This window comes from Myotis davidii, unplaced genomic scaffold, assembly GCF_000327345.1.
Source record: "Myotis davidii unplaced genomic scaffold, ASM32734v1 scaffold1112, whole genome shotgun sequence".
NCBI lineage: Eukaryota > Metazoa > Chordata > Mammalia > Chiroptera > Vespertilionidae > Myotis > Myotis davidii.
Window position 1 is genome coordinate 57,471 of NW_006283152.1, and position 12,403 is coordinate 69,873.

General features: G+C 46.1%; 1 protein-coding gene across 1 annotated transcript in view; it reads right to left on the minus strand.

Moving 5' to 3' along the window:
• The window catches only part of KLHL3 (kelch like family member 3), a 107,022-nt gene that overhangs the window by 10,685 nt on the left and 83,934 nt on the right, over positions 1-12,403 (minus strand). Inside the window, 4 exon segments of the mRNA XM_006753494.2 lie at positions 3,741-3,869; positions 7,341-7,442; positions 8,864-9,061; positions 9,420-9,537. Of these exon segments, the coding sequence (XP_006753557.1) occupies positions 3,741-3,869; positions 7,341-7,442; positions 8,864-9,061; positions 9,420-9,537 (547 nt within the window).

Consider the following 12,403-nt stretch of genomic DNA (forward strand, 5'->3'; position numbering starts at 1 on the left):
CTCAGTGTTGATAGGCCTCAGCTGAGTGCTAGAATTGTATCATTCACAAGTTTTAGTATAACCCTTAAAAAAATTTTAATATAGCCCTGGCCAGTTTTGCTCAGTGGCTAGAGCAGTGGCCTGCAGACTGAAGGGTCCTGGGTTCAGTTCTGGTCAGGGCTGAACTTGGTTGCAGACTTAACCTCTGGCCCTGGTCTGGGCACGTGGGCATGTGGGCATGTGGGCACAACAGGGGTCCTCAAACTATGGCCTGCAGGCCACATGCAAATACAAATATTGTATTTGTTCCCGTTTTGGTTTTTTTTGAAGATATGTGCAGTGTGCATAGGAATTTGTTCATAGTTTTTTTAAAACTATAGTCCGGCCCTCCAATGGTCTGAGGGACAGTGAACTGGCCCCCTATTTAAAAAGTTTGAGGACCCCTGCATTGAAAGAACACAACATTAAAAGGAGTTATTTCTGAGTGGTAAAATCGTATTTCTTCTCCTTTCGCCTAGTTTTCCTTCACTGCTGTATTACTTTTATTACTCAGCCCTTTATCAGCCGTTGGACAGAAAGGGTTAAAGAGGAACCCAGCCACACAGTGGGTGTGCTGAGGTCATTATTGCAACCTCCCAGCTAGTCTGGAAGCAGAAGCCCTTTAATATAGCCCTGGCCAGTTTTGCTCAGTGGCTAGAGCAGTGGCCTGCAGACTGAAGGGTCCTGGGTTCAGTTCTGGTCAGGGCTGAACTTGGTTGCAGACTTAACCTCTGGCCCTGGTCTGGGCACGTGGGCATGTGGGCATGTGGGCACGTGGAGAGGCAACCAATCCATGTGTCTCTCTCACATTGATGTTTCTGTCTCTCCTCCTTCCACTCTCTCGAAAAAACAATGGGAAAAAAACCCTCAGGTGAGGATTAACAAAATAAAACAAAAATCTTTTAATACAAGTCAAGAAGATCAAAGTCAGAGAGGAGGAGGGTGGCACAGTACCCTAGGAAGAACAACCTGGTGGCTGGCACACCAGGTCCTGGCCAAGTCTCTAACATCCCATTGTAAGGGGGATGGACCAGATCAGTGATCTAGTGCCCCACGGACTCCTCCGGACACGCTGCAGCTGAACCAGCGGGCTACAGGGTTTCACTCCCAGAGACCCTGGTCGGGAATCAGAAAAAGTACCTCACGTGATGGGGAGGTGCAGCCAGGTTTTAAACCCACAGACCCAGGACTTACCACGTTTCCCTGTGCCTGAAGGTAGGCTCTTAACAAATATTGTTTGAATGACAAAATACATAAAATCTCCTTCAGCAATTATGCTGGTTGTCTAGTGGCTCCTTGCAGTTGCCCTAAACCGACAGCAGGTGGTAGTGTTATATCAGCAATGACTATCTAATGGGCTTAGGGCAGGGATTTTCAACTGGTGTGCCGCAATAATTTTAAAACAGGCATTATTTGACTACAGTCAGGGGTACTGACCTCTTTCCCCTTAGACTGTCAAATAAAAAACACAACAATAGCCATTTCGTGTGAATGAATCAAAATTATACCTATTTTTTGCTGATCAGCAAAAAATATATTTTTTGGTGTGCCACAGAATTTTAGTAATTAGTTTGTGTGGTGAGATGAAAATGGGTGAAACTGACTTAGGGTCATAAAATTCAGTATTCCACACCTTCCCCTCCACATGCAGCAGGAACTGACACACGCCGGGACCAAAAATGGCCTTTTCCCCACAGCCATCTGCTGGCGTTGCCCGTGCCTGAGGAGGCAGGCACCTTCCAGGCTCAGGGCACACTGCCCTTTTGCCACTGCCTCTGTAAACTTCAGGCAGAGGCTTCCTGAACTACAGCCACACAGGAGCTCCTGGCACCATAAAGGGCCTCGGGCAACCAGAGGGCAGGGCCTCCGGGTTCTCAGCCATCAAAGACTACCCACAACGGCATGGTGGGCTCCCAACTCCAGAGGTGAGACTAGTGCCTAAATCAAGGTCACTGCTTCCCCAGAACACAGGCAGCAGCGCTGTAACCATCCAGGGCTCCCAACCAGGTGAGAGGCAGGAGCGGCCCGAGCGATTGCCACTCAGCAACAGCCCTGAGCAGCCTGGCAGACAGAGCCGTGTGGCCTCCAAGGCAGCTCTTTCCGCAGCTGAGCCCAAAATCTGAAGGCAGGTCTGTGCTCACAGCTCCACACGGGGCGGCCCTTCCCCACTTTCTGCTTGGGACGTTTCTAAAAGCAGCCACACGTTTCAGTGGGTGCTGCTCACCCCTGCTGAGCTGTCCCTACTTCCTTGGGCTTAAACACTTGCTCTCACCCTCAAATCACTTCAAGGATTTTTAGGAAGAACAAAGAAGACTCTATCAAGACTCTATAAACCAAAATCACTAGAAGAACTCTGTAAGGCAGAAGAACCATGGGACTGGTGAACTGAATTGGCCCCAAGGGAACATCCACTACAACCCACTCATTTCACATGCCAGAGGGAAAGGACCTGCCCGAGGCCCACAGCAGCTGGAGCAGACGGGGCAGGCCCAGCCCAGCCTCCTGACTTGCACCGTCGCTGCATGTTCAGGAAGTGCCAGCCCGTGGGGATCAGCAGAGACAAGCTCCCTGAAAATTGCATGCCAACCATAGCGCTGCCTGAGTGGAATCATACAGCTTTTCTTTGCTGATCAGTGAACACCAAAGATTCTTTAAAATATTAGCATGGCATACTTTTTAACGAATGCTGAGGAATGGTCATAGGTGTGGAATACTGAATTTTATGATCCTAAAATACTTCACTGAGGAAGTACTTTAAAATGAGATCACAAATCAATCTTCATAAATTCACAAAAGAGAAAGGCTTAACATTGTGGGGAAAATGCCCGATTGTTGCTTCCCTTCCCAGAAGTCACACCACCTCCCCGCCAGGCCCAGGTTGGTCATCAGTCCCCACTCCCCACAGGAACTGGGACAGAAATCCAGTGCCCACGCTCCAGGCCTCTCAGGTCCTCTCCTTTGAGCCTCTAAGATGATGAGGTAGACAAAACAGGAAGAAGGGAATGTTGCTCCACTTCCTGAAAAATCCCGAAGGGCCACACAGCTCCTAGTCTTCCCACAGGAAGTGGAAGTGGGAAGTCCTTCTCTTCCCATGTGGGGGAGGCGTGAAGAAGGGAACGTGAGCTGGGGCGACCTAAGTTTATTTCCAAGTATGAACTCTAACAGGTTGGCTTTCAACCCTCAAGACAGGCAAGCTTTAGCTTTTCCACTGAAGACAGGATAGCTGTGCTTGTCCTACTGCTTTGTAAGAATGAGATGTTAATAATTTGGAGGTCAAAAAAGCTTAACTTTGAAGTAAGATAGGTCTGAGTGGGAATCCTGACTCGGCCAGTTCCTAAGGATATAACCTTGAGCAAATTACTCAGTCCCCAGCTGACTTACTGTTAAGTGAAATTGATATTGTGTCTACCTCATAGGGCTGTGGTGAGGACTAAATAAACTGAGGCACAGAAAGTCATTAGGACAGAGCCTGGCACATACCAAGCCTTACTTTCATGAGATGCAGGCATCCCAACAGAAATGGAAGGGATGAAGGGATGATGATGATGATGAGAATATTATCTCATCCATTTTCTAGCAAAGTCATCCCCAGGGAAAGAATAACTGGGGTTATGTACTCTGAAAGGAAAGAAGAGGGAGGTTAAAAGATAGCATGTTGCTGGTCTCCAGACCCACCTGTGAGCAGATCAGACAGAGCCTGCGCCCTGAGGCTCCCCCCGTACCTGCGCCACTGCGGCGGGTGCTCATGTCCGCCACGTATGTCCACTCATTGGTCGCTGGGTTGTACTGCTCCACGGTGCTCAGGCACTGGCGGGAAGCCCCATCGTAACCCCCAACAGCATAGAGCTTTCCTGGAACAAACAAAATAGCTGAGGATGGTGCTTGGGACGCTGGCATGAAACCAGAGTGTGACTGAAACTCCACCCTCACTTGCATCAGAGCTCAGGACCCCTTTCCTCCGTGGGACCAACTTACTCCCCAGCCAGGATAAGCATCATTCACATCTCAGACTTCTACTTCCCATACATACTGAGCTCCTCACAGCTCAAAGCTATGGCCCAGCACTGCAGGAGCCCAGCATATTCTTACTGGTGAACCATGTTAAGTATTCTCCAGAATGAGGTACTGAGAGATGGAAAACTAGAGGGCCGTAGCTACAGGCAGACAGAACAAATATGGGAAATTATTCTTTGGTGAGAACCCAAACTCTGTCTTAGCCATGGTTTGTGCTCTGTCCACAACTCTCACAGGTGGAGCATGTGAATGGAGGGCTTAGAGTGCATGCTGGGCTGACACGGCCAGAATGAGTCTGCACACTCCCTTGTGATCTCTGAGCCCTGAAGCAAAATCACCTACTGGTAAAATAAAAATATCATAAGCTGTTACCTAAGAACATCATTTCTGCCCAGGTTGGGATTGAGGTTGAGAAAAGTAAATTATTTGACTTCTCCCAGAGCAGGGGTTGAAACATTTTGGGCTGAACATGTAGTCTTAGAATGAAGTAGTAGGGGTGTAGGGGTGTGTGTGTGTGTGTGTGTGTGTGTGTGTGTGTGTGTGTGTGTGATGGGGAATCCTAGCTTACCTGCAGACCCCAAACCTTTGGGGGCCCTTGGAGTTATAACAAAGATCTTAAACACTAACTAGCCTATATAATAAAGAGCTAATATGCAAATTGACTATCATGCTCTCACACAACATGGCCACCCCAAGTGGTCATAAGATGGCTGCCCCCATGTCATCACAAGATGGCTGGCAGGGGAGGGCAGTTGTGGGAGATCAGACCAGCATGGGAGGGCGGATAAGGATGACGAGGCCAGCAGGGGAGGGCAGTTGGGGGCAATTGGGCTGGCAGGGGAGCAGTTAGGAGTCGATCAGGCTGGCACGGGAATGGTTAGGGGGTGAACAGGATGGCAGGCAGGAGCAGTTAGGGGCAATCAGGCAGGCAGGCAGGTGAGTGGTTGCGAGCCAGCAGTCCCAGATTGGAGAGGGTGCAGGCTGGGCTGAGGGACACTCCCTCCCCTTCAGTGCATGAATTTCGTGCATGGGGCCTCTAGTAGACTAAATAAACACCACCAGATGAAAATCTACTTAACAGAGTTCCTTAAAATATTTTTGTCAACATGTGCTTTCTTAATAGAGAAATACCAAGAGTACAACTAGTATGTGAAAATCTGCCATTATTTTAGGTTAGAAAGATTCTCAGGCTCAAAACAATGTTCTAGCATCAGGACTCTTGCTGTATCAGGATTCTACCACCAACTTACCTGCAGGGACTCAAATATGTTCAATAGTTTTTTCTTCTATCCTTGAACCTGGTTTTGTTTTCTGCCCTACAGTCCTCTCAACTGGTCCTTCTATAAAAAGGAACACCTCCTCCCCAGTTCTGCCCAAGAGAGAAAACTGACTCAGCAGTTCCTCCAGGGTCCAGGCCACTCTCTCAGTGTGTGCTGGCTCAGACACAACCACCTGCTCACCCAGCTGCCCGCCACTCGTCAAAGCCTAATCTCAGGGAGGAGAAAGGCCTGGGGTGTGGAGGAGACAAGAAGCTCTGGAGGGCAACCCCAGGTAAGAGGCAGGAGCGGCCCAAGTGATCTCCTAGAAACCTATTTCTCCAAAACACTCAATTTCCGCTCTGTTGGGAACTTCTGCCTAATCTCCGAGCCTCACTGTCCCTTTTCCCAAGTAGGAATTCTTCTAAGCAGCCAGTAGCAAATGATCCTGATCTCCATTCTTTGTTTTTTTTCTGGTGTCATTCAGCCTGCATAGCCATGGTTAGGAGATAATGAGAGGGAGGAGCTACGTGGAGACCATGTGGAGAGCTGCACTGACAAGGCCACAGTGAAGCCGAGTCCACCATAGATCCTCCCTTTAAGGACTCTGCTGCCCAGGATGACTCACAGCCAAAAGAGCTTCTGACTCAGGATGGACAAGGTGAACAACTGCCCACAGGGCATGCGACAATACAGCCTTCTTCCACATAATAGAACATGCTCGGGACAGCCTTTGTCAAAGGGAGTATTTGAAATTACAACCATGAAGGTACCTCCTCTCTAATCCCCATCAACCAGTCCAACCCTGCAGGACCTAATACCCACTGAAAGTTTCTCCCTGAATCTATTAACAGGGATATGCTATTTAAACCCCTACTTGATTGTCTGATGCTCCTGGCTAAGAAACAAGGGGTGAAATGGGAAGGTGGCTAGACAAAGCACTTAGACTTGGCAGACAAATCAATTTCTGTTCCACTAGGAGGATGAGATTGCAAGAAATAATTTATCTTTGCAGAGGATAAAATCCTTGCGCTCACTAAGATGACTTGTCCAGGACTTAGAATAAAATGAAAATTTAAACTACACAACACTGTACAGACTGAGAAATGCAATGAGAAAATAGAATCCTTCTATTGATGTCTAATTCACTGCAAATTACACTCTTCCCAGAGCACTCTGTGGTCTTGTGTGTGCCCGTGAGAGAGAGAGAAAATGCAGATATCTGAATGCACAGATATTACAGCTCAATCTACCTCGGGACAGCTAATAAACCAGTGTTGTTTTGCAACGTATAACGTTTTAGCCCAAATAATTTGCTAGGCTTTAATTCACATAGATTTGTAAAAACCCCCATTAGCATTTTCTAATGGTCTGCAGGAGTAGCACAGTGGAAAGAGCTCTGGGTTAGGAGTTAGACCTGAGTTCAAGGATCACTGTGCTATTTACTCATAAGAGGCAAATCACCCCTCTGGGGCTCAGTTGGCCAGAATGGAGGAAATCTAAATCTTACCTTCTCCTTCAAAAGGGTTTGGGATGGGGGGTGAGTAATTGGATGTGAAAGCCAGTTACAAATTTCAATGTACTGTCTAACTAGGCTCCACACCTCCCCACTCCCTCCCACATCACCCCACACACCTTTCCTGACTAGAGCTGGACTCTACAACCAACCTGCCCTGCAGGGCCTAATCAGACCTGGGAAGAGGTGCCCACCTCATTCAGGCTCTGCTAATGTTCAATGTGAGGACAAAATTAATTAAAGAGTTAACTCTCATCCCCTCTATATATTGACTCTGGATCCCCCACCCTTCTCCCCTTCCCAACATGTAACAAAGCTATTAACAAGTGGCCAAAGTGATAAGTAGGCATTTCCCTTCTAGGTTCCTCCTAGTTCACTTGCTTATTTTTTTGTGCCAGTAGCTTCACTTCTGAGTCTCACTTTCCTCCTCTGTTAAGTTAGGATACCAGTACCTGACTCAGAGCAGTAGTGAAAGGAATAGAGCCAGAGAACCAGGAGAAGGCCCAGGCCGGGCCATACCCGCTGTTGCTCCTTACCCTCCACGACACCCACACCCACACTGCTCCGCCGTGTATTCATTGGGGCCACGAAGAACCACTCATTGGTCTTGTAACTGTAGGCTTCCACCGATGCTAGGCCTGGGAGATAAGAGATTTGTGAGATTTCTATGGCACCAAGCCTCATCCTGCTGTGCTGAGAAACTGAGGTGGGAAAGAGAGCAGACCTGGGTGTATGAGCTCAGCACCACCTCTGCCGCACTCTGTGGCCCACGGCACCGGCCCAAAACACATCTGCAAGGTCAGGGGTTATAACTGAACTGCTTTGCAAACATAAATTGTTAAATCTACAGAATGGAATAAATACCTGAGGCTGCTTCACTGAACACCTACCTATTCCCACACTCCTATCCCTTTTCATCTACCTCAAAGGCTGAAAAGCTGAACACTTGCCTTCCCAGACTCCCTTGCAACTAGGGGTAATCAAACCAATGTGACCTACCCAGAAGTCTGATGGGGATTTCTGAAATAGCCCTCCTGCTTTTTTGTACCTGGAACACAAACATATTGGCTGGAACTGTAATGGCCACCTTGTGACCATGAGGATACGGCCAAGAGACTCTTACAGAACTTGGCCCCAATATCTTTGAGCAACTGGACCAAGTCAGCAACTGCCAACCTCTAGACTTCTTGTTTCATGAGTAATACAAAATCTCTCATTTTTTAAGCCACAATTTACCAGTTTTTCTAAATATGACCAAAAGAAAATCCTAAAAGAATTCTAAAAAAAAAAAAAACAAAAAAACAAAAAAACACCACAATGTCCTACACCCGTTTGTTCTCTTTATTCCCAGGTCCTATTACCGAGGCAAAGAGAAGGCTGGTAAAGGTCACCAACTTGTAAAGACACACATGCAAATTCAGAGAAGTGAAAAATATTTGTTTCCACATCCCTGAGGGCCAAAGGGTATCATTTTATTTGAATAGAGGTATTGCCTACAGAGACTCCACCTGGAGATATGAGGAGAAATGAGATAACTTCTCCAAGTCCGTGTCCACTAATAGTTTCTGATTCTAACTTTGAAGCTAGATAGCAACCAGGAGCAAGGGGACATTCCTGCAGTGGCATAACTTGCAAAGATTCAGTGGGGCTTCCGACTGTGTCCTGAGCCAGGTCTCTTCCTATGGCTGAGCCTTAGCTCCCTCATCTGTCCAACAGAGGGTTCAGACTACAGAGAGATGCCTTCCAGGTAAGCACGCTCTCCTTCTAAGTCTCATCTTCTGAATGAATGGTTCCCAGTCACTGGAAAGGAGAAAGGGCCCTCTTCTGACTATGGGGCCCTTCCTAGAGCCCTAGAAACAACAGCATGTGGGCAGTTACATGTTCTTTGTGTAGGAAAGCCTGGTTCTGGCACCCAAGCTGGGAGGAAGGATGGGTATGTTCTTGGGGAAGTAAGTATGGATGGACAGAAGGGTTGGCCCAAGAACTGGCTGAGCAAACCAGGGTTATATGGAGGGTGTGTCCCAGGCTGGGACAGGTGGGGACTGTGTCCAGGACCTACCAGTACTGCCATCAAAGCCTCCCACGGCGTAGAGCAGGTCATTGAGCACGGCTGCCCCCAGCGTGCTCCGGCGTTCCTGCATGCTGGCAATGGACGTCCACTGGTCCTTCACACCGTCATACACATCCACTGTCCGTACACGCAGTGAGCCATTAAACCCGCCCACAGCATACACATGGCCAGCCATGAACACCACACCTGAGGCACAGGAAACCAAGATACACTGAGATCGTCTCAGGCATGTGAATAACTCACCACAAAAGGTGATCTCCAACCTTAGATATTTGGAAGTCATTATGGGACTCATTGGATTTTTTTCGTATTTGCTTTTTTAATTTTGTTTGATTCAAGCAAATACTTGAATTTTAGCTGAAGTCCCTAAACACATAAGAACTGACCTCAGAAGGTATAGCTAGAAACTGGGCAGGTGGGAAGGAAAAGAAAGAGAGTCTGTAATGCACAGATGTTTGGGGAAATAAGGAGCAAAGTAGGACTCAGGCACCAAGCAGAGGCACGCAGCAAAGGCAGCTGCGCACAGGGCGGCAGGGCTGCTCACCTGCTCTGCACCTCCTGGAAGGAAGCTCAGCAATCTGGTCCCATCGGTCCTCCTCGAAATCATAGCACTCCACGCTGCGGATCGCCTTGGGTGCCTGGCCACCGACCACAATCATGACCTCCAGAAAGACAAGTGAATATTAGCTGGGTCTCCCCAACATCGGATTCATGGGTGATCAATCCCTGGTGCTTCCACATTTGCTAACTGCCCAGGGTCCATGGGTGACCTGAGATGCCAGTTTACAGAGCCACATATATGAAGATGCTGCCTCTAATCACCAACAGGCATGACTATTCAAAAAAAAGTCTAATGAGCATCTTCCCACAGAAACACAACCTTAAGGTCTATCTATGTTTAGAGTACATGTGGTCAGTGGCATCTTCTGCAGTTTCAGTACCCTCAAGGATTTGGGGCAGGGAGACGAAATTTTATATTATAACAAAATATTCTAAAATATGTATCAAAATTTGGGTATATTTTAGAATAGAGTATAGAACTCAGATGCATTTTTAAAATAAAATTATTTTTAAAATATTTCTGAATGCATAGACTACAGGGAGTACTTATTCATTGCAGTATGGAAAGTATTTGTGAAACACTGCTTTAGGTGGTTACCACAAAAATGTATGTAACTGATGATGATCTAAAAACAGTGCTAACGGCATTGATGGAACTGGAGAGCATTATGCTAAGTGAAATAAGCCAGTCAATGAAGGGAAAATACCACATGATCTCACTCATTCATGGATAATAGAGACCATTATAAACTTTTGAACAGTAATAGATATAATAAATAAATAAAAATAAAAACAGTGCTAACAGTACCATTTCAAAGTAAGGTGGTAGCTACCACTGCCAGCCATTGTATGAAATATGTTGTCATTCCCTTGTCACAACTCTGTGAAGCAGATATTATCAACTCTATTGACAGGTAAGAAAGTAAAGCTCAGAGAACTAAACTGTCCAAGGTCACACAGCTAAGAGTGGCAGAACAGGGACTAAAAGTCAAGTCTACCTGATACAGAGGTGAGGCCAGACCATCCCTCTCCTGGTCTAGAGACAGGGTCCATGCAAAGACAGCTCACCACATCCATGTTTTTCCAAATGCAGGTCATGTTTTAATAGTGGGTCATAGGATCAATTTAATGGATTGCAACAAGCATACTTTTAATAAACAGCACATAAAATATAGTAAGGGTGTTATTGCATGAAATATTTGTCCTGGTCATATACACATATATGTGTCTCTTGGAAAGCAATTCAAGCATATTTCTTAGTGTAGGGCAGGGGTGGGGAACCTTTTTTCTGCCAAGGGCCATTTGGATATTTATAACATCATTTGCAGGTCATTCAAAATTATCAACTTAAAAATTAGCCTGCTATATGTGGTCAAACATTTCATTAACTCACCCCTAATGCCTTGGCAGGGCCAGACCAAATTATTTCTCTGGCATTATACAACCCCTGGGCTGGATATTCCCCAACCCTGGTATAAGGTATAATATAAATAAATAAAAGCCATTTTTCTGACCACAGTAATAGAACTGCAGTAGTTAACTGTGGTATCCCTGTTGTGACTTTTGTTATGTGTTATTAACAAGAAAAAATAAGGTATCAAAGTTAATAATATGCTAAATATTTTAATAATTTGTGCAAATTCATGGCTGTCCTCATAATGACATCACTTTCACTCATAAGATACTTCCTTTTTTTAAAAAAACAAATATTTTTTGTTGATTTTACAGAAAGAGGAAGAGAGATAGAAACATCAATTGACTGCCTCCTGCACGCCCCCACTGGGGATCAAGCCCACAATCTAGGCAATTACCCTGATCTTAACAAATCAATAACCGCCTGGTTCATGGGTCAATGTTCAACCACTGACCCACACCAGCTGGGCTCCAAGATACTTTCTTAAGAGGAGAGAATGGGGTGGTAGTCACAAGCAACTAATCAATATAAGTCACAGGATTTTCTCATTGCCTGTAGACTGTCTTATTTATTCCAGTGGTTCTCAAACTTCAACATCCATCAGAATCACCTTGAGGGTTTATTGAAACACAAATTGCTGGGTCCTGCCCAGAGTTTCTAACGCAGTAGGTCTGGAGTGAGACTGAGAATCTGCATTTCTAACAAGTTCCCGGTTGATACTGCTGCTGTTCCAAGATTCATACTTTGATAACCATTGTTTTAACCCATAAACCACAGGGATTTCCTGGTGATGTGCCAGTGACAATTTCTGCCATTATGAATTATTGTAGTGCTCTTTACTTCTCCACAATTTATTTTTGGGGAGAGAAGTAATCACAAAATCTGTGTGAGTTCACAGAAGTACATCCCTCAGGTGAACATTATCTGCACTATGAGGAGAGGACAACCATTGCTCAAAGTATCAAGCCTGTTTGCCCCAAGTTTCCAGATTCAGGCTCACCCACTGCCTGTGTAGGCCATCACTGGTCATCAGAGTTAGTTCACAGCTATATGGGGCCAAATGGGTGACCGATGTTCAACAACTCGGAATTTAGTTCTGACTTCTGGAACATCCTGAAGGAACCCAGGACACAGTTCAGGCTTAGATCTGCAGCTGCTTCTGGAAATAAACATTCTCCACTTGACTTTCCTTTGTGCTTAGGCACAGAGGGCCCATGCTCTGTGTCAAGAGAAGCCCTTTTTCAGAGGGAAGCTGAATTCTACACTGCTTCCCACCTGTAATTATTCTCTTAGAAAGGCATGCATGAACAGTTTAAGGGGGTGTTAATGAACACAGCCTCTCCATAAACTTCAGACAATGCCCAAGCCATCCAGGGCCAAATGACTTGCCCTGCATTCATAAACATACCTAAAACTTGCCTTGTCCTTCTAGTTTTGAGTTGATAAAGCTAAAATGAAGTCAAATTATTGCAAAGATTTTCTTTGAAATATAATTTGGGGAGCTCAGTGAGAATCAGACCAGTATTAAGATTCCTGCCCCGCCCCCCCCCGCC